We start from the raw sequence: 23617 nt of genomic DNA, 5'->3' as shown, positions 1-23617 counted from the left end.
AGCACGCGCCTCTCCGTGGCATTGCCCAGTCGCCGATCTTCAAGACTACCGAAGGCGGCGCCAGACGGAGCAGCGAGTTGCTCGCACGCTTGGCCAAAAGTTATCAGAGACGTTCGGCGAGTGGCTCTCTCACAACACCAGGAGGCCTTCTGCCGTCGTCACGCGCGGTGCCACTGGGGTCTGTGAATCCGGAACTTTCAAAATCGGTCAACAATTTTCTCTCAGGGTATGCACGCGCCACCGCAGCTGCTTGGAGCATTATACTTTTCTATTGTTACAGTAGTTTTCCATTGTATTTTATTTCGTGTCCTTTTTTCTTTTTTTGAAAAAATCCAAAAATTTTGTCCCTTAGGGACCTTGGTCCGAACGGTGTGATGTCTCCTCTCCGCTTAGGCGGTGTATGGGTTGGTGCACCCTACTCCGCGTAGTCAGGATATGGGTTTTGTCACCTGGTTACTATTACTCTGTCGAGGACAGAGATGTGCACGACGGATCCCTTAGACTTGGGTCTTTAGAGATCTATCTTTTGGATTAGACCATGTTAGTCACAGAAATGTGCTGAGGAGCTATTAACGTATGTAATTGACTTTTTTAAATCAAATTTATATGTTCTATTTGACGAATGAAATGTGATCCCCTTTTATGAAAAGAAAAAAAAATAAAATAAAAAGGAACTGGCCCCGCTTTTTCTCAAGCAAATTAAGTACGCATGGTTTATTAAAAAGTTCACGGGTGGCCACCGGCATAATATTAAAATGATCAATTATAAAGTGTGTGTGTGTATATATATAAACAGGGGTTGCTTGGCATATAATTTAATCACTGATTAATTTGGCCTTTTCAATTGGAACATTGTGTAAGTAACATTAACTATGGTCCAAATTAAGATCAATTCCTTAATATGCGCTAGCTAGCTAGGTAGACTAGTTCAATATATATTATAAGATGCATGCAGCATGCATGCATGATATATATAAATATATATATATATATATATTATAAATTTATATTGGTTATTTGTATTAGTATTTCAATAAACACATTAATTCTCCTGTACACATGATCTAATATTATTTGTAATATTATTTGCTGTGAATTTTAATTCAATACCCACAGCGTCGAATAAGATTTTTTAAATCAGCAAAATTGAAAAATTAATTAATATTAATCACTTCTCCTTCTCAAGGGGTGTTATAACCTCCCCATATTTAAGAGGTTATTTCATTATAGATGTTTGGATATATATAATAGTTTTAGACCCCGTTTGAATACAGATCAAATACTTTTAACCTATTTTATCTCATTTCATCTCATCATTATAACTTTTTCAAACTCTCATACAAAATATAATAAATAATTCAATTTTTTCAAATCTCAAAACAATAATAATATTAAAAAATAATATTATAATAATATTTTATTCAACTTATCTGAAATCATCACATCTCATCTCACTATCTAAAATAATGATTTAAGAAAAGCCCAAACGATATATATCTAACTTATATTCTAAAATCACTACTCGATATTAAAATTAAAACCCATTAAAGTCTTATAATTAAGAGTAAGAAATTCTCCGTATCAAGAGATTCTGTTCATCATCTAATTCGCGCATACTCAAATCTTAATTTTTGGAGTGAATTAAAAGAAGTGTACATCCACCATATTAAAAAGGATATAATAAATTAACCTATATATAATCATATAGACGCGGGTTTGACAAATTGCATGCGTTATGTACACGGTCAAACATTTAGTACATTTAGTGTTCATAGTCCAACACAAGAGAATGCTTCTGATCTGGGAAATTGTTAATACATGATGAGTGAGTGGGAAGAGAAATTTTTAATCTTAGCCATAGATCATATAATTCCTATGAATCAAACCCAGTGATCTCTATCTTCTCCATTTCCTTAAACACGTCCCAAGTCAAAGTCTCTCCTGGGCCCTGGCCAACTCCCCCGCCTTGCTTACTCTAAAAACTAGTCTTGATCACATCTATAGGACGGCAAGCTGATTTCAAGTGTCGTTGAAATAGACAGCTTCCTCTCTCTTTCCCCGCGGGTGACCCTTTTGTTTTTTGCTTAAATAACCATACTGCTGTATACACACATGACTTCAGATCAACATTACTTGAGCATTAATAGATATCCTTTTGTTCTTCATTTCCTCTGCTTACAGTGAGTAGCATTTTCCCTTAAAAGAATAGAAATCGAAGCAAATAATATAATATAAATGGCAGGAGGAGGAGCCAAGGGGGAGCGATCTCTGGAAGAAACGCCAACTTGGGCAGTGGCAGTTGTGTGTTTTGTGCTGGTTGTAGTTTCTATCCTCATTGAATATGTCATTCACTTACTTGCAAAGGTAAAGGTTATGATCATCTTCTAGCTAATTACGTACGAGTTAGAAAGATGTATATATATGCTTTATAATTAAGTTGGGTTGTATGGGATATCTTATAATCTATATATCAAAATGAGGTTTTGGTCTGTACCCGGCCTGCATGCAGTTGTTGACAAAGAGAAACAAGCGAGCTCTTTACGAAGCACTTGAGAAGATAAAATCAGGTTAATAATTTGATGATGATCTCTTACAAAACATATAGTTTTTGCTTCTTTTTTATATATGTCTGTGTTTTCATGATCAAGAACTTTAACTCACGTACGGTAGTCTCTTAATTTATCAGAGCTTATGCTGTTGGGATTCATATCCTTGCTGCTGACGGTAGGGCAAGGACCCATTTCGAATATATGTATATCAAAGGCTGTCGGGGCAACATGGCATCCATGCAACAAAGAGGAAGAGAGAGAATCATACAAGAAGGAAAATAACAGTAGTAATTCTGATGACAATAAAGGCCACAGAAGACTTCTAAGTATTTCAGATTTAGGTAGTAGTAGTAGTACTAGTATTCGACGTGCTTTGGCCGCTGCAGGATACTATGACAAATGCGCAGAGAAGGCAAGTTGAGTTTATTATAATTCATGATCATTAGCTTTTGATCTGTAACATGTAACGTCAAATTTGACGTGAGTTTTATGGTGAATATATATATATATATATATATATATATATTTGGCAGGATAAAGTTGCGTTGGTGTCGGCCGATGGCATTCACCAACTCCATATCTTCATCTTTGTGCTTGCAGTCTTCCATGTGCTTTATTGTATAACCACTCTAGCTTTCGGCAGAGCAAAGGTATCAATCTAAAATCTGATCTCTCTAGCTACAAGAAAATTGGTTATTTGTGACTATTTATTTTCAGCAAAAATGATTATTTTCTGTCAAAATGAATCTATTTTATCGCAAATAGTCGTTATCGTCATAAATAATCCGGATTTATTTGAAGATCTCTCTCTCACAGTATCAAAACAACATTAATTCTGCCGATGAACTAATTGTACTTACGTGTGGTTTGCAGATGAGTAAGTGGAAGAAGTGGGAAATGGAAACAAGAACAGTCGACTACCAATTCTCACATGGTATTATAGCTTTCACATACTTATAATCATGGGACCAAGCAAGCAACTTATATACTTTACGTATATATAGCTCTTCGTATTTGCTAGATGATCTCCTTGATTCTATATTTTAAATTTCCCTAGCTAACAAATTTATTAAATCCTATTAATATAATTAAAAAGTAGAATTTTTCTTCAATATTTTATTCCTAACGAATCAAATGTTTGTGTCACATGCTTATAATTTTGCTGGATTATAAACTGTCAAATATCATGCATTATGCAATATTCATTAATAGAATCAGACAAGAGATCAGAAATATCGTGTATTAACTTTTTCTTGAGCAAATATATATATATATATATATATATATAATAATGATCAGGATTGGATCGATATTGACACAGTCAATGATCTGAAAGGAATATTTGTTGGGTGGGTTTGTGTACTTGCAATATGCAGACCCAGAGAGATTTAGACTTGCCAGAGATACATCCTTTGGACGAAGGCACTTGAGCTTCTGGAGTCGCTCATCCGTTCTCCTATGGATAGTAAGTACTGTTTAAAGAGGATCTTTAGTAGTTTTTTAATAAGCATATAGACATGATATATAAGTCTTACAACATTTATTTGGATAGACCTCAAATAATTGCATGAATCATCTTATTTGAATAGAAAGTTAAAGAGGATCGATCTCAAATCTAGTAATATTATTGTTACTCAGAATACTCATATGCAAACACCATATATGAACTTTGCAGGTTTGTTTCTTCAGACAGTTCCTCAGATCAGTGCCCAAGGTCGATTACTTGACCCTGCGCCATGGATTCATTACTGTAAGCTGTCATCTTCCCCTCTCGCAGTTAACAAAATAGGCGAGCAATTAAGTTGAGTTGAGTAGTGGGTGGTAGAATATTGATTGTCACAAGTCAAAATTGGTTTTACCATCGAATTATATTACAACATTTATGTTCGTGAATAACTCTTTTATTATTCGAGCGAATTCAAACTTGTTCGCGAACTATTTAATTTTGATAAAATAGATTATTTATATTGTAACTCTTAACTTTATATAATTTTGATAAACAGATCGACTTTCATTATATATATGTTATATGCAGCAGTACTTATGATGAATACATTAAGCACAGTTTGGAACTTGAACTGAACTGAGATCAACTTAATTTAGTCTAATTTTAAACTGAATCTAACATTCAAACCACTCAATTCTCAAATCACAAAATTCATCTCAACTTAAAATTTCTTTATACGTGGAACTCATAACCTTTTTCAACTTTTCATAAATACATTTAAGTTCATCTTAACATCTAAACATATTTAAATTCATTTTAGATAGGTCTCACAAAACTTACTTCACTATCTCAACTCGTTACTATTTATAAAGAATTCAACTCAACATCCAAACGGGATATAAAAGAAGTACTCAAGCCCGATGTTTTAATAATGGAATCAAATTTAACGACAGGCACATCTGGCACCTCAGAGTCAAACAAAGTTCAATTTCCAAAAATACATCAAAAGATCGCTTGAAGAGGATTTCAAAGTTGTTGTTGGGATCAGGTGTGTGACTCTAATTGGCTCTTGAACCTCTTATTTTTTTCCTTCTGCAGGGGTACTCGTTTATGTTGATTTTATGTACATATTATAAGACTTATTTCATGCCTCTAATCCAACACTTGCAGCCCAACAATCTGGCTTTTTGCAGTAGTGTTTCTATTATTTAATACTCATGGTAAGCTTTAATTTGACGATTACAAAGATCCTTATCATCTCACTTGTATTACTCTGCTACTCTGCTTTTTATTTAACATTTTTTAAATGCTCCGGTCCTTTGGATTGGATTTCAAAAGTTTTCCAAGAAAAAATGTCGTATTCCTAATAATATTCACTTTGCACACAGGCTGGTATTCCTATCTATGGTTGCCCTTCCTCCCACTGTTTGTAAGCATGATATGATCTTGGTCCCATGGTTTTTATACGCTCGTAGTACTTCTGTTGGAGGGTCCAGCTCATGCATTGCTGGCGTGGCATTTGCAGATAATTCTATTGGTGGGGACAAAGCTACAGGTCATCATAACCAAGATGGGTCTGAGAATTCAAGACAGAGGAGAGGTAGTCAAAGGAAACCCAGTGGTACAACCTGGGGATGATCTTTTCTGGTTCAATCGCCCTCGCCTCATTCTTTATCTTATCCACTTTGTTCTCTTTCAGGTATGTCTATATATCACACAGATTTATGTATTCCACCAATCAATTTCATATTATTTTCCATACACTTTTTATTTTTCTTTTGCTCTTGCAGAATGCCTTTCAGCTGGCCTTCTTTGCCTGGACTTGGGTAAACCATTCAGTCACTGATCACTAATTTTCAGATATAAGAAAAGAAAAACCTCAAATTGACTTGTATTATTTTCTTATTTTTGTTTATCAGTATGAATTTGGCATAAAGTCTTGCTTCCATGACAAGATGGAAGATTTCATAATCAGAATATCTATGGGGTGAGTGATCAGTTTCCTAACCACATGATTGTGTGCAAATGACATGCGTGCTATAGGCCGGGTGATTAACTAATGCCAGTAATATTTACCATTTGAGCAGGGTGCTCATACAGATACTATGCAGCTATGTCACTCTTCCTCTATATGCCTTGGTAACACAGGTAGGACTATAACTTGCTACCTTAAGTATACGTCGATATGACAGGTTCATTCTTAATTTTGTCATTCTTAATCACACCAGCTGATGGATCGGACCTACCTATAATAGGCCTAGTTTGGGAGTCAAGATATTCTGAATTCTGAGAATACCTCATTATTATTTATTATTTTATTATTATTTTTCACTTATTTTATACTATTATTCACTACTATTCACAGACTACCTTATGTATCTCTATATGTTTTTGCTTATTAAGCCACTTAAAACATAACACGTCATTCGGTACGACCGAGAATGAGGAAATTCTATAAAGAGCAGCATTACTCCATATAAAACACGTCTCCCAAGTCGACTATTCCATGTTGAATGTAAGTATTCTTTTTATCATTGGCTTAACGAACATACAAAATGACAGATGGGTTCGAGTATGAAACCAACAATCTTCAACGATAGGGTGGCAAATGCACTAAGAACATGGCATCAGACAGCAAAGAAGAACGTGAAACAAAACCGGCAATCAAACAGTACGCCAACCACGCCATTGCACTCAATGTCCCCTGTCCATCTTCTGCGTCACTACCAAGCTGATCCAGACAGCATTCATACATCACCAAGGATGTCCAATTTCAACAATGGAGATTGCGACATGGGTGCTCCCCAGTCACCTGCTCAAGTACTCCATGATGATCTAAAATGGTCTAAGAATCATACAAATCATGCACATGATCATATTGAAATTGAAATTCCCTCGAAGGATTTCTCATTCAGCAAAGACGGGGTGAATTAAAGCATTGATGGTTGTAGTAAAAGAAAGGAAAGGGACAAGGAGAAATAACAGAGAAATATTCGGAGATTTGCAAATGTAAATGCGAGTCTCAAGGGTCACCTATTAATATCCACAGTGACTTCTAATTTCGTTTCAATTATTTATGATGTTTCACTTATTTGTGAAGCTTTTGATGGTGCTGAAGAGGTGATGATATGAATAACATTGTTCAATCTTAAAAGTGAGAAAATTCAGCTAGAGCTTTTGAGGAAAGAAAACACGCACCTCCAAAGTTTAACAATCTTGACTACATCACATCTTCTGAAAATGGTCTCTAAAACCTAACATCTTTTCTTCCCTTGAATTGATGACTCTGTCCACCATAGTTCTCAATGGAAATTATTTAAATCAGAGCAGGCCAAATTTTATTATGTTATAGCAAGAAACAGAAAATAAAACAAAAGACAGACAAAGACACAAGAAAGAGCAGAGCAAGTGTACAAAGTCTCGCTTGAAACTACCAATAGACCAAGAATGAGAATCTTGAGACCTAGAGACTCTGAAACCCACTACCACGAATCAATCAACAACCTTAACTTGGTCTTGTCATTTGACCAACTCTAACTTCTTCCTTTGAATTTGAAGTTTTGTTTCAAGTATGTCGAGAAGATCTAGAATCGTTAAGAGTATAAATTCTTCTTCCCTGACCAGTCCAAGTTTCCAACCATGCTCCTAAATTTCCAGCCGCCCAAACACGAATATTGATCATAATACGCCTCAGTCAATAAGATTCTCATGAACAATAAAATATTGAAAGCTAATACTGGCTTTTAAAGATCGGATAGAAATTGAATAAAACAGACCCATCCAAATAGCCATTAAGACATCGTTTGAAAACTCCTCCCCTCTATAAACAGAGGAAGCTTTTAGGCTCCAGAACATCTCAACCCGGTATTTAATTTGCTATTCATATGTTGTTTCAAAACCAACATGGAGATTGGAGAGCAGATCCACCAAATACCTTACTGAATCAACATTTAGCATTCCAAACCCTACCAATCACTTTATGTGGCCGTCGAGAGAAGCCTAGCTTGAATAGCACTGCAATTCAAGTGGCAACACTGTGAACAAGGAGTTGCACACATCTTTTGATTGTATTTATCTAGTGAAATGCACCGTGCAGAAATCTTGAATAAAACATAATAGAACATTTGAATTCAGCAACAGAAATAACCAATTGAATAATGCATAAATAAAAATCACATGAATCTCTGATTTCCACAGAAGCAGGAAGTTTAAAGAGAAACAATTGGAAGAGCTTGGCGAGCTTGAAGACAAGTAAGCATAGAACTTAACATGAATCTCTCAATCTCCAAATCTCAGCAACATCTCAACCTTGAATAGTTAGTCTAAAGTTGAGCAATTTCCTGCGACCCTTCAAACTTAAACGACTATCTGGTGAATAAATACAAGACACACACAGCATTGTGCTCCTTGATATTATATTCAATTGAAAAATCAAGAGTCGTATCCATTTCCAGGAATTAAATCAAGATGAACGCAGGAATTTGAACAAACTATGCCATTATTTTTCATTTAGATATGGAAAAGGGAATTACATTTGTCCAAAGACTCGATTTAACTACTAAAGTTCTTACTTAAGGAGAAGAACCAAGGGACCGAACAAATACACTGAAAAAAACTTCCAACAGAAAGACAGGCGAGACACACAACCCAACAAACCACCATAGACACAGCCGACATAATATCACCATAAAGAAAAAACATCTAGAAATCACCACCACGGAGGCGAAGGACGAGGTGGAGTGTTGACTCCTTTTGAATGTTGTAATCAGCTAGGGTACGCCCATCCTCCAATTGCTTCCCGGCAAAGATGAGCCTTTGCTGGTCCGGAGGAATGCCTTCCTTGTCCTGAATCTTAGCCTTCACGTTGTCGATGGTGTCTGAGCTCTCCACCTCCAAAGTGATGGTTTTTCCTGTCAAGGTCTTAACAAAGATCTGCATCCCTCCCCTCAATCGGAGCACCAGGTGCAAAGTTGACTCCTTCTGTATGTTGTAATCGGCGAGGGTACGCCCATCCTCCAATTGCTTCCCGGCGAAGATGAGCCTCTGCTGATCAGGAGGAATGCCTTCCTTGTCCTGGATCTTGGCCTTTACGTTGTCGATGGTGTCGGAACTCTCGACCTCGAGGGTAATGGTCTTCCCGGTGAGGGTTTTGACGAAGATCTGCATGCCACCGCGGAGACGTAGGACGAGATGGAGGGTGGACTCCTTCTGAATGTTATAGTCGGCAAGGGTGCGACCATCCTCCAACTGCTTGCCGGCGAAGATCAGACGCTGCTGATCGGGAGGGATCCCTTCCTTGTCCTGGATCTTGGCCTTGACGTTGTCGATGGTGTCGGAACTCTCGACCTCGAGGGTGATGGTCTTCCCGGTGAGGGTTTTGACGAAGATCTGCATGCCACCGCGGAGACGTAGGACGAGATGGAGGGTGGACTCCTTCTGGATGTTATAGTCGGCAAGGGTGCGACCATCCTCCAACTGCTTGCCGGCGAAGATCAGACGCTGCTGATCGGGAGGGATCCCTTCCTTGTCCTGGATCTTGGCCTTGACGTTGTCGATGGTGTCGGAACTCTCGACCTCGAGGGTGATGGTCTTCCCGGTGAGGGTTTTGACGAAGATCTGCATCCCACCGCGGAGACGTAGGACGAGATGGAGGGTGGACTCCTTCTGGATGTTGTAGTCGGCAAGGGTGCGACCGTCCTCCAACTGCTTCCCGGCGAAGATCAGACGCTGCTGATCCGGAGGAATACCTTCCTTGTCCTGGATCTTGGCCTTAACATTGTCGATGGTGTCGGAACTCTCGACCTCGAGGGTGATAGTCTTCCCGGTAAGGGTTTTGACGAAGATCTGCATGTTTCAGAAATTCTAAAGTAGCGTCGCAGTGAATGAGATTATAAGAGAGAGACAGGACTTATAAGAAGAGGAATGAGAAAGAAGAGGGAGAGGAAGAGTATATATAGAAGAGCTTAGAGGACTCAATGACGTAAGGCGATGCGTATTGATGATCACAGAAATTACGAGAAAAAGGATAAAATGTCTCTCCTGACCTCTCGATCTCTCCAGGGATTTCGATTAAATTTTGTGGCTGTCGAGACTTCTGCTCTGTCTTTTCTACCTACTAAATTGATGATCACAGAAATAATTATATTATAATTCTTGAAATGAAAATAACTTTTTTTTTAAATGCATATTTAATTTACATTTTTTAAAAGGGCAATATTAGAATGCACGTTAAATTAGATTTAAATAATAAAATCATCACATTTTATTTTATTATTATAATTTTTATAAAAGACAATACTATTCTCACATAAGGGAATCCACCGAAACAACCATTGAATAGGTAAAAAAAAAATTTTTTTTTCTTTTTTTCTAAATATTTTTTTAATTCATTAAATATTTAAAAAAACTAAAAATTATAAATGCATTTTAAAATAATTACTTAAAAGTTAAGTAAAAAAAATAAAAATAAAAAGTGCAATCGGTGTCCACCATCCACCTTATGTGGGAGAAGCATTTTCCTTTTACAAATTTTTACATAAAATATAATAAATAATTCAACTTTTTTCAAATCTTAAACCAATAATAATATTAAAAAAATATTCTAACAATATTATTTTTAACTTTTATGTAAAAGTATCTCATTTCATCTCATTATTCAAACCCTACATAAATGAGATAGTAAAAATAAATTTTCTTTTCTTTTCTTTAAACATTTTTAAAACATCCTTAATCATTAAAAAAAAATATAAATTCACTAATACTCACTTACTTAACCATTAAGAAAAAATAAAAAATAAAAAAATATAAATAGGCACATCTGTTAAATATGGGTGTTAACGTCGTGTTTCACACACTTTTAGACCAAACTCCAACAACTCAGATCTACTACAGCGAGCCCTGCATAGAGGAGAATGCAATGCGGCTTTAAGGGGGCGGTCTCAGGGTCGGGGAGCCTCCAATGCAAAAGTCAGTAAATGTTTTTGGAGTTTAGTAAATAAATAAGAAAGTCTAGGGATCTGAGAGCTTTTTCGTACCTGGGATCAGCTATTTATACCACAGATTTGAAGTGTTGATCATGCCTGCTGCTATGCAGTCCAGGTTTTTCGTACTGTTCATTTTGATGCTTTGATGTTGATGAATCAAGGGCTCCCCGCATTTCCTGTGTATCTTGTACACATTCTATCTTAGGGAGGCTGCCATCGTGTCAGGTCGAGCAATCTGGTTGTCCAAGCTACGTCTCTCCCTGGTTGTCAGTTCCCTTCTTGCTTGAATAAGGATCCCATTGGGTTGGGTCTCTGGGTTGAGGTCCTATGGGCCTTTTCTGAGGGGAAAATTTCAATGTTTTGAATATCGTACCGGAAGTCGTACCGGTCAAGGCACTAGAACGAAATATTTCGGTACCGGTACCGTTTCGTGTACCGTTCCGGAATAATATTTCAATACCGATATCGTTTCGGTACCGGTACCGTTTTGTATACCGTTTTGAAAATAATTTATACCTAGATAAATTATATATACAAGCATTAACTGTATTCCAAAATAACAAAAAAATAAGTCATAAACTCAATACTTCTCAATACAAGTCTTAAGTTTTAAGTTACAACTAATATAAAATTATAAACACCAAAATTATCATGATAAAATCATTAACGTCACCACGTCATCAAAGATACTCATCCTCATCAGAAAGACAATAAGGATTAGGATTCGACATGTTAATCTAAATATTTTCATCAACATTATCACCCTCATCAACACAACATCAACATTATCATTGTCTTCCTCATTTAGTGAGGCTAATGACTCCTCAATACTTGCCCAATCTAAATCTTTTCCATCAAGAAGCTCAGATTCTTCACCCACCCATTCTTCCATCAAATCAATATTTTCAAGATTGATTGGATCTAAAGCATCTCTTCCCTTTTTTTATGCTCATGTCAAAATAAAATAAAACATAAGTGAAAATGTTATATATTTTTCAACAGTGAAAACATTAGTATTAAAAAAATTTACCTCTCTCTCGGCTTCTAGTTATAACGAACAAATACTAAGTCATTCAAATGTTTATGCACTAATCTATTTCTCTTCTTCGAAAGAATAAAATCAAATGTACTACAGTTTCTCTCACATCCAGTTGCACTACAATATTGACTTAGTACTCGAACAGTAAACATTTGAAGCATTGAAACCTCGCAACCAAATTGGGTCCATCATGCAATTATTAATTATTAATTAAATACAAGTAAAAATAAAATAAGATAAAATTTAAAGTACAAGGTCGTACTATTTAACAAATGATATTGATAAATGATAATACCTAGATTAATCTTATCACGCTGGTGGATTGCTAAAGAATGTTCAAACTCACCTACTGCATTTTTATACAAGTCAAGTTCTGCAATGATCTTGTCTTGATTATCGAGATCAAGTTCGATCTTCATAACACAGTTGTTGAAGCCTCTTACAACATCATTTTTATTTTTAAAGTTGGGGCTATAGTAAATTCCAGGACTAAGAAAACAACCCGCCGCATGTAATGGACTGTGAAGCTGCCCATCCCATCTAGAATCAATGATCCTGGTGAATGGACTGAATAAACTAACTTTGTTATTGCATCTTGTTTTTATGTTCTCTTTGGCTCTTTCCATTGCATCATACAAGTATCCATTGCAGGCTTCTCATCCCCGTCAACAAGTCGTAAAACACGAACCAAAGGCTCACTAACTTTAACAATAAATTGACATTGAGCCCGAAACTCTTTATCTTCTAAAACGATCTCAGTTATCTCCTTCCCTATGCTGCTCTTAGAATGACTTGATACAATCCATTTATCACAAGTAAACATTTGTCTGAGTTCTTTCTTAAACAAGAGCAAGTATTAGATACTTAAAAAATTTGTCACAACCTTGTAATTGCAGGACGACACAAATCATGACATTTGGTAAAGTCTTTTCTCGTCAATGCCAAAATCCAACCATGGTTATAGATGAACTTTATTATCTTTTTTGCCTTTTTATAGTATCATCAATAAGGAAAAAATATCTTGGATCAGAAAAATTCTCCAACATTAAGTCTATGCAATGAGCTGCACATGGGGACCAGTTGAAAGAGTCATACTTCTATTATAACTTTTTTCCTGCAGCTTTATAACTTGCATCATTGTCCGTTATGAACTGCATAAGATTCTCAGCTCCAATTTCTTGAACAACTTCATCAAATATATTAAACAATGTTGCAGCATCTTTTCTAAGGCCAGATGTATCAACAGACTTCAAGAACATTGTACCTTTCGGACAATAAACTAGAAAGTTGATTATCGATTGTTGTTTCTGGTTTGTCTAACCATCTACCATTAGTGAACAACTAGTCTCATTCCAAACCTTTTTAATTTGTTGCAAATAATCGTGAACCTAATCCACAGCCATCTTTAATAAATTTCCTCTCAACTCATATAAAGATGTGCTCTTAAATCCTGACCCGATGGCAGTCATGGCATCGATAGCTTATTGATAAAACTTGGATTGAGCCGCATTGAAAGGCATATTAGAATCATACCACCAGCGTACTACAGCCATCTTTACTTTTACAATCATCTTATTTGAACACATAGAATTCTTAATTAAAAGTTGGGTCCCAGGAGTTGTTCTTGGAGCAAAAAATCTACTCAATCCCCCAACTGACTTTCCAGTTCCAGATTCTTTCGACTTCCCCTTACCTTTTGAAAATTGAGACTGTCCCTTCATACTATTACTATCATCAATATCATCAGATGTTAAATCTATATCGCCTCCAATCTCTGACCTTATTTTTCTTTTCTTCTCTTTACTTTTTTTTTTCATTTCATCAAGCAACTCCTTCATTTGCCATTTTACATTTCAGAGACATTTTTACATGCTTCTGCATCGCCTGGAATCCCAGCTAGATGATATTTCAACCGAGTGATCCCGCCACCTCTAATTACTTTATTACAGTATAAGCATTCAGTATTATTTCTTGCTCCTGACACAGCACGTGCATGGGCCTATGCTGGATCTTCAGATCTTATAGGAGCAAATGTTAGAGTTGAAGTCATACCACCGGTTGATTAACAACTAGACATTTTTAACTATTAAAGTAAAAAAAATTAACACTTATAAATAAGCCATTAAGAAGAAACTCATCAAATCCAAACATGATTAGCTTTAAAAAAACAACAGGCATATATGCATCCTAGACTCGAACAAGGTTCTTAAAAATTAAAACTACTTAGTTTAGCATTCTCTTTTGGATAAAGAACTATATTTTAGTAAAACTGGACTAAAGCTACTGAACTAATCAGAGATTTAAACATCTATAAAAATATAATCTAAAACATCTATAAAAATACAAACAAATACTATAACAACATAATCTAAAACATATATAAAAATATAATCTAAAACATCTATAAAAATATAATCAAACACTATAACAATATAATCTAAAACATATATAAAAATATAATCTAAAACATCTATAAAAATACAAACAAACACTATAAAAATATAATCTAAAACATCTATAAAAATACGAACAAACCCTATAACAATATAATCTGAAACATCTATAAAAAATATAATCTAAAACATTTATAAAAATACAAACAAACACTATAACAATATAATCTAAAACATTTATAAAAATACAATTCTGATTTATTTATTAAAAAAAAGCAAAAAAAATAATAAAATTAACAAAAAAAATACCGATTGAGAATCCGAGATTTCGAGAATCTGAAATGACGGCAGACGGCAACCGGGCGACGAGGCGGAGGAGACGACCGACGGTGGAGCTGACGGACTGCTGGCTGGCCGTCTGGAACTCGAGTGCAGGAGTGTTGCTGCCGCCTGAAAGCCTGGAACTGGAAGTGAAATGAAAACTGAAAAGAGGTTGAAAATGAGAAACCGAAAAGAGAGAAGCAAAACTTAAGGTTGTTATATGAAATTCCAAAATTGCCCCTAAGTGTTTAATAAATTTTAGAAAATGCCATCAAACGGAAGCTGTTGAATCTCGTACCGGCCGAAATATATGTTTCGGCCGAAACATAAAATACCGGCCGGTACAGGACTGTACCGGCCGATACACCCGATATTTCGGCCAGTATGGAATATGTATATTACCGGTACCGGCCGAGTTGCCAGTACAGTACGGTGGGTACGGTACGATACCAAAAACAATGGAAAATTCCCCTCACCGTTACCCGCTAATTCTTCCGGGATAGATCCGGGGCGGGAGGAATTTTCTTTCATATCCTTAGACCTTAGGCTTGATTAAGTTCTCAGCCCACCTGGGCACATGTTGAACGTTTGTCTATGTTCTACCCACAGGCCACACAATGTTAGCCATGCCTCTGCTTTGAACGGCGCCTCTCCGACTTCCTCGCCACGTCTCTTATTTTGCAGTCATTAACTCGCACGTCATTCTGAGGGATACACTTTATAGCAGTTGCACTAATTGAGGGATTTTGGTACTTGAGTGGGACACGTGTGAGATATGCGGAGTTATGATGCCTCGATAAGGGGATCTTTCCCCTGGCTATATATATATATAGATATATGAGTACTTCCTCTTTAGTTGAAAGACCCATCGTAACCTCTACTTTTGCTCGGTTTCCCGTAGTCTTCACTTTCTTGCCTTTCATTTGAAGTGTTTCGCAAGTCTCTCCTGCTCGTCATGGCCCCAAAGAAAACCTCGCACTCTGGTGCTCGTGCGGCGCCCTCCAGCGTCGTTCAAGCTGTTGCCACCCAAGACAACTCTCTTACGGATGATTTCACAAGATTTTCATGACAGTCGATAGTTACTCCCAAGGAATTGTAAGAACTGAAAGCGACCTATGGTATTCCTCCAAAGTTGGAGCTTAAAGTGTCTCCTCCCACTAGCGAAGCAGTGGATGAGGAGGGCTATGGTACCAGAGTTGTGGCATATCCTGCAATTTTCTCCTGTGGCCTCAGGTTGCCAGTTCCCCAACCCGTACGTGAAGTGCTGGCTTTCTTTGAGTTGGCACCTGCTCAGCTTCTCCCCCTAGGATGGAGGATTTTGATCCCGTATTGTGTCATCTAGTGTCGTGCCTTGGAGGAGGCCGAGTTGGAAAACCTCGACCTGACCTCTCGTGAATTCTTTATTACCCATAATTTAGTGCAGAAGGGTCAGCATATCTTCAGTTTCCAGCACGTTCGGAAGCTGGTTCGGATAGAGAGGCGGCATAAGGTGGTGAAGGGATACAACCGCAAGTTCTTCTTTTTACCAATCGACGGGTGGGAGTATCCAGTCTGGCAGGTCGTTAGGCAGTTATTTTTTGCTCGTGCTAACTAGGGTACTATTTCTGACACCTCGATCTGCTGTCCCGAATAGAACCCCCTTAAGGAGACGAGACTTGGGATCGTCAGGTCCTGGGTGGTGGCGCATCCAAACAACGTGCATTCAGAGGCCCTGTCGTAGGATGATAATTTTCGTCGATACCTGGTTCCCTCCACTAGCCAACGTTCTAATGAGGGGATTCCCATGAGTCGGATGGTCGCCCATGTTCCTAGACTTCCTGTGAGCTCGCCAATTGTGGGGAAGGGAAAAAGACCTCACAGCGCCTCACTCCCTCCCACTGACTCGGATAGTGTTGTCTCCCTTCCTTCTAGGGGGTCTTTTGTGTTGGTGCTTCATCTTCCTACACCCCCGAGAGCATTTGAAGGGTCGACGTCATTCGTTATTCCGCTTTGTGCCGCCTCACTAGCCCAAAAAGCTTTTGTTGACAAACCTTTTGCGGCCGAAATGGTCCTTCCTAGTGGTGTCACAAGTACGGTGAGTGATGTCCCGGTGAGGGAGCCATTGGTGTTCTAGATGGTGGTGAGAAAGCCGTCAAGGAGGTTCTCGAGGACCTACCTATGATCACATGGCAAGGCCATGCCGATCGTGCTTGTGGAACTGAGGGGAAGGCCTAGAGGCTACTTACTGAGGTAGGCTACTTACCGCGTTTAGTCGTATTGTTTACATACCTCCTGTCTTTCTTCCTTTGCAATTTCCCGTGGTTTACCTCGCCAGCGTTTGGCCGTGGCTGGCGACCCCGCCTATCGGAGGCTTCTTTATACTACGTTTCTTTGTCGAACGATGACATTTTCATCACCCGCTTTTATTGTTCGAATGGCCTATAAGATCAGCTTATGTTCACCGGGGTAGGGGCTGAACCCACTTTTTCTATCATTTTTGTTCCTTAGCCGTCTTTCTTTTAGCTCCTGTCGCTTTTAGCCTCCCTTTGTTTCTGTTCGCTTTTCTTTGTAAATGGAGATTCTGCCAATAAATATGTCGAGTGGCCGAGGGCCAACCCGCACTCCTCCTCCAGGGGGTTGGGCCACCTTCGTCGCGACTGGTCCCTTTTGTCTTACGGGGAGGTGAGTTCACTCGCATGAAGCACATACGGCAGTTGGCTGGGTAGTCAAGCGATCTGTTCGCCTATTCAGACGCCTGGGCCCATTGGCTTTTATAAAGATGGGGCAGGCAGTTTGGAAAACTGGATCCGCCCTATGTCTTGTCAAAAAGCATACTTTCTTCCGACATCTTCATTTTCGATGACGTTGGTGAAATTTCCCTTTCTGATTCGGTTGCTGTTAATAATAGAGTGTGAGCACCCAGTGTTTGCCAGTGGAGATACTGCCTCAATAAGTAATGTAGGGAAGTTGAAAGATTGAACCCACACTTCGTCGTGAGGCAGGCCGGGCCGCCCTAAGGCAGGTCTCGCTTGTTGATCCTCCTGGGAAGGTAAGTAAGAGATGTCTGGCCGTGCTATGCCGTCTTGAAAGTAATGTCGGGCAGCCAAAAGACTGAACCCGCACTTTGCCTTGAGGTGAGTCGGGCCACCCTAAGGCTGGTCTCGCCCGTTGATCCTCTTGGGAAGGTAAGTAGGAAATGTCACACCAGTCAAACCTGTTAGCAAATTCGCAAACCTGAGTCGTTTTAACGGGATGCTGTGAAGGTCTGAGGCGCTATTCGTTTGGCATTCTGTTGCTGGAGATCCTATTCTTCGGGTAGCCGACGGCTAACCCGCACACTTCTGTGAGAGGGATAGAGCAATTTTAGGCATTACACTCATCCATTTCACCTCATGGGGAGATAAGTTGCTAATGTAGATTACATTGATGATGTTCGTGTCTTTCTTTTCATTATTTGGGCAGTTTATAGACTCGGCCCGCTCTCCATCGGGGAGAGGTCGAAATGCCTCATTCCATTCTGCCTCTTTGTCCTCCAGGGAGGTAATTCGGACAGAGACGTGGCTGTTCCGCTCCTTCACTGCGGTGGGAGTCGAGGTAAGTATTCGGGCAGCCTTGGGGCTAGTCCTGCTCTCCGCTGCGAGAGGAATAAGGCAACTTTTAGGCCTACTTTTCCTTATAGTTTCCCATAAGGAGGTAAGTCGTTTAGGTAGTCTATTACTGGACCCACTCCCACCCGTTAACACCATAGGAAATGGTAAGTTTGGGTCAGGCTGGCGCTGATCCCACACTTCGTCATAGTAAGGGCTGGGGTAAGTTCTTCAGGTAGCCGTGAGGCTAATCCCACTCTCCACTGTGGGAGGGATAAGGCAACCTAAAGGCTTACATTTCCCTATGGCATCCCACAAGAAGGTAAGTCGTTCGGACAATCTGTTACTGAACCCACTCCCGCCCGTTGACGCTGATGAGGAAGGTAATCATTTTCCTTCGAGTAGCTGAGAACTAACCAGTACTCCGTCGTGGGAGGGACAAGGCAACCTTAAGGCCTACCTTTTTCCTATTCTACCCCTCGAGGAGGTAAGTTCGGACAGTAGTTGACTGACCGCTTGTTCTCCATGAGGGGGTCGGGGTAAGTTATTCGAGCAGCCTCGAGGTTGGTCCGGCTCTCCCAAACGAGAAGGTTGGGCCGCCTGCTCACCTATCATCCTTCGTAGGGAGGTAAGTTGTTCGGACAGTCTATCGTTGGACCTGCTCTTGCCCGATGACATCACAGGAAAAGGGTAGGTTTGGGTCAAGCTGGCACTAATCCCACACTTCGTCGCAGCAGAGATAGGGGTAAGTGATTCAGGCAGTCTTAAGTTGACCCTGTTCTCTCCTTTGAAAGGGATAAGGCAACTCGATGGCTTACCTTTCCCTACAGTGTCTTGTACGGAGGTAAGTTATTTGTGCAGTATGTTATTGGACCCACTCCCGCCTGTTGATATTTGTAAGGAAGGTAGGTTTTAGCTTCGGGTGACCAAGGGCTGACCCGCACTCATCCGCAAGAGGGATAATGCAACCTTTCAGGCCTACCCTTCCCTTTCTGCCCCGCGGGGAGATAAGTTGTTGAAGTTTTATTTGGCGAAGCTAGCCGCATTAATGTGTAAACTAATTTCCTCGTTACATTAGGCCCCTATGGTCAATAACTGAGACAAGACAAAATACACAATTTGATTACGTTCAGCAATTTCCACATTAAGGTACAGAAATTATGACAAGTGAGGCATCGTAGCAGTAATATTTTCGTAGATGTTTGGCATTCCATGGGTGGGGTAGCTCGTTTCCTTAGGAATCTTTGAGGCGATAGGAACCCGGTCAATTTTTTGTGATGACTATGTAGGGACCCTTCCAGCGGGGACCCAGTTTTCCTTCGTCTCGCGTTGTTATTCTTGTTTCTCTGAATACTAGTTCCGCTACTTGGAATTACATTGGTCGCCTGCGCTTGTTGGAACACCTATCAGCCTCTCTTTTGTTTGATGTGGCCTTTATTTCCGCTCTTAGCCGGATTTATTCTAGCATGTCCAGTTGTTCCTCCAATCGTCTGTCATTGGACTCTCGTTCGAAGTGTTGAACTCTGTACGTGGGAAGTCCAACTTCCACTGATGGCATCGCCTCATGTCCATAGGTGAGGGTGAAGGGGGTTTTCCCGGTCGGTATCTTCACTGTGACCCGGTAGGCACAGAGCATGGCAGGGAGTTCCTTAGCCTACGCGCCTTTTCTATTGTCGAGTCACTTCTTGAGTATTCTCATTAGTGTCTTGTGAATTGTCTCAACTTGTCCATTGGACTATGGGTACCCCAGGGACAAGTATCGAGACTCGATCCCCAAGTCTTGGCACCAATTTCGATAGTGGTCAGAGTCAAACTACCTCACATTGTCCGAGATGATAGTGTGCAGGATGCCAAATCTGCAAACTACTGATTTCCACAGTTATCACGTGATATTGTTTGCGTGATAGTTGCTAAAGCTTTGGCCTCAACCCACTTGGTAAAGTAGTCAACTGCCACCACTACAAACTTGACCCCTTTGCACAAGGGGAGTGGGCCGACCAGATCAACCCCCCACTGGGCGAATAGCCAAGGTGAGGTGATTGACGTCAACTTGTCTAGAGGGTAATAGGGGATTTGGGCATACTTTCAGCATTTTCGACATTTTCGTGCATAGCTTTTGGAATCTCGAAGGGCTTGGGGCCAGTAGTAACCCGCCCTTGTCACTTTTTTGGCTAGTGTCCGTCTACCAGAGTGGCTCCCACAAATTCCCTCGTGTATTTTGACTAACACGTACTGCGCCTCCTTCGAGGAGACACACCTTAAGAGAGGAGCCGAGTGACCCCGCCGATACAAGATTCCCCAATCATGGTGTAACATGCCGCTCTATTCTTGACTTTTCTTGCCTTTTGCCTATCTTCAGGTACTTCGCCAATTTCCAAATATTTGACTATGCTTGCTACCCAGTCTAGGGTCCTCAGTTGTATTATCATTACTTCAACCCCGACAACGGGCACCTCCACTGTTCTAACCATCGTGTTATCGAGCAAGGTAGAGTCTTCCTGCCCGAATGTTACGCATGCTAGTTTATCTGCCTTTTGATTTTCCGTCCTTGGTATTTGCTGAATTTGGAAATACTTAAAGTGAGGCCATTCAGTTTCTATCAACGAGAGGTATTTCCTCAGTTATTCACTCTTAACGGCGAACTCTCCCCATACTTGGTTTACCACCACTTGAGAATCGGCCCATACTTCAATCTCAGAGGCTCCCAAGGCTCTGGCTACCTGCAACCATGAGAGTAGCGCTTCGTATTCTACTTCATTATTCGTTGTCTTAAATTTCAATTTAACGGTGTAATTGTGCTCTTCTCCTTCGGGTGTCATGATGTGCACCCTTACTCCTCCTCCAGCCCGGCAGGATGAGCCGTTGACAAATACCTTCTAGGGCTTAGTAAGGCGCACATCATTGTCCATCGCCGGAAATCCAGTAAACTCGGCGACAAAGTCAGCTAACACTTGTCCCTTCATGGTATTTTGAGGTGCATATTCAATATCGAATTCACTCAACTCCACCGCCTAGTTCATGAGGCGTCTCGAGGCATTCGACCGTTGTAGCACCTTCTTGAGAGGGGTCTCTATGAGAACTCGCATTGGGTGAGCCTAAAAGTATGGGTGTAGCTTCCGCATGGTTGCAACCAGTTCAAGGGCTAATTGCTCTATGCGAGGGTATCGAGCCTCAACCCCTCGGTACACCTAGCTGACATAGTAAACTAGCCTTTGGGTTCCTTCTTCCTCGCATACTAGCACTAAGGAAGTCGCTTGGGGGAGATGGCCAGGTATAGGGTCAGTGTTTCTCCACATCTGGGTTGGCTAAGTAGCGGCGAGCTTGTGAGGTACTTCTTAAGGGCTTCAAATGCTTGGTCGCACTCGTCGTCTCATGTTTTTGCTTTTCGCAGTACTTTAAAAAATGGTAGGCACTTATCGGTTGATCTTGAGACCAACCTACTGAGCGCGGCGACTCGCCTGGCTAACCTTTGTACGTCATTTATATTTTGTGGTGGGGCCATACTGAGGATGGGCGTCTACCTTCTCCGGATTCGGTTCAATGCCTTGTTCGGACACCATAAACTTTCCTGACCCGATGCCGAAGGCACACTTCGCCGAGTTCAGCTTCATTTGATATTTCGTAATATCGCAAAAGCCTCCCTCAAGTCGTCCAGATGCTGTTCTAAGGTCCCACTTTTGACCAAAAGGTCGTCTACATAGACTTTCATATTTCTTCCTATCTGATCTTTGAACATTCAATTAACTAGTCGTTGGTAAGTGGCCCTGGCATTTTTTAGTCCGAACGACATCGCTTTCTAGCAGTACAGGCCTCGATCGGTGATAAACGAGATCTTCTCCTCATCTTCAGGCTTCATACGATTTGGTTCTACCCGAAACAGGCATCCATAAAAATAAGCATGCAATGACCTGCCATAGAGTCGACGATGATGTCAATGCGGGGAAGCAGGAAGTTATCTTTTGGGCAAGCTTCGTTGAGGTTAGTGAAGTCAACGCATATTCTCCATTTGCCGCTCGACTTCTTTACTAATACTACATTTGATAACCACTCCAAGTAATGAGCTTCTCGTATGAACCCCGTCTTCAGCAACCGGTCCATTTCTTCGACTATGGCAGTGTTCTTCTCCGCACTAACGCTTTGACATTTCTGTCGTACCCCTCAGACTTTTGGGTCCACATTTAAACTGTGATGTATGATCTCAGGCACTATCCCAAGCATGTCCCCGTGGCTCCATGCAAATACATCTAGGTGTTCAGCGAGGAGTTGCCGCATGGCATATCGAGCTTCTCGCGCCATTTCACCGCTGATTGTCACCGTAGCCTCTACAATGTTCGGGTGGAGGATAACCAGCTCCAGTGGCCTAATTGGCTCAGCCTTTTGGAGCTCCCGCTCATCTCGAACTTCGCTCGTAACTTCCATGCGCTCGGGAATCAAAGGCTGGGTGCCGGCCTCTTCACATCGAGCGCGGTCTACGCATGTCTAGTCCTCTTTTGTCATGATTCTTTCGTTCATGCTTGCCTAGTTCTCCATTTGATCTGCTTCCCCGTCTCGAATCACTTCAGCGATCCTCTGAGTCACTTGGAATGGGTTGCCTTAGATAAGCGAAGGACACGCAAGATCTATTACGATCTCACAAACGACGCCACTGTTAACGTCATGTTTCGCTCACCTCTGGGCCAAGTTCCAACAACTCAAGTCTTCTACAACGAGCACTGTATAGAGGAGAATGCAATGCGGCTTTGAGGGGGCGACCTCAAGGCTGGGGAGCCTCTGATGCCAAAGTCAGTAAATGCTCTTGCAGTTTAGTAAATAAGTAAGAAAATCTAAGGATCAGAGAGCTTTCTCGTACCTGGGATCAACTATTTATACTGCAGATTTGAAGTGTTGATTGTGCCTACTACTATGCAGTCCGGGTTCCTCGTGCTGTTCATTTTGTTAGAACCCTTAAATGCGGTGTAACTCTGTCACAGCTTCATAATGGCGAAGTGTGACTTGATTAGTAGCGCTATTAATGTGGGGCGGCTCCTTGAGCCTCGGTCCGTTTCATGTGAGTCGTTGATGCTCTAATGTTAATGAATCAAGGGCTCCCCGCATTTCCTGTGTATAGGACCTGAGAGAGGCTGCCATCGTGTTAGGTCAAGCTATCTTGTCTTCCAGGCAGTGCCTCTCCCTGATTGTCAGTTTCCTTCTTGCTTGGATAAGAATTCCATTGGGTTGGGTCTCTGGGTTGAGGTCCTATGGGCCTTTTTTGAGGGAAAATTTCCCCACAATGGGTAATGCTACTAAGATCGATGATGAACTGATGAAATTTGATCGATA

At 40.4% G+C, this 23617-nt stretch overlaps 2 protein-coding genes across 2 annotated transcripts; one reads left to right on the top strand and one right to left on the bottom strand.

Annotated features, from left to right (window-relative positions):
* The first annotated feature begins 2148 nt into the window (after nt 1–2148).
* On the top strand, nt 2149–6143 carry LOC121264137 (MLO-like protein 6). The gene is made up of 13 exons (XM_041167211.1): nt 2149–2364; nt 2510–2567; nt 2687–2961; nt 3083–3199; nt 3423–3483; nt 3926–4014; nt 4225–4299; nt 4950–5044; nt 5167–5216; nt 5385–5425; nt 5522–5695; nt 5787–5822; nt 5916–6143. The coding sequence occupies exons 1-13, from the start codon at nt 2236–2238 to the stop codon at nt 5985–5987; spliced, it is 1272 nt and encodes a 423-aa protein (XP_041023145.1). The 5' UTR covers nt 2149–2235; the 3' UTR covers nt 5988–6143.
* Nucleotides 6144–8476: 2333 nt separating this feature from the next.
* Nucleotides 8477–9932, bottom strand: LOC121264129 (polyubiquitin 4). The gene has a single exon (XM_041167199.1). It carries the CDS (start codon nt 9844–9846, stop codon nt 8698–8700), a length of 1149 nt encoding a protein of 382 aa, XP_041023133.1. The 5' UTR covers nt 9847–9932; the 3' UTR covers nt 8477–8697.
* Nucleotides 9933–23617: the final 13685 nt, after the last annotated feature.

Source organism: Juglans microcarpa x Juglans regia, chromosome 5D (genome assembly GCF_004785595.1).
Source record: "Juglans microcarpa x Juglans regia isolate MS1-56 chromosome 5D, Jm3101_v1.0, whole genome shotgun sequence".
Taxonomy (NCBI): Eukaryota; Viridiplantae; Streptophyta; class Magnoliopsida; order Fagales; family Juglandaceae; genus Juglans; species Juglans microcarpa x Juglans regia.
The sequence above is the reverse complement of the archived record's forward strand: the minus strand, read 5'-3'. Positions and strand labels throughout refer to the sequence as shown.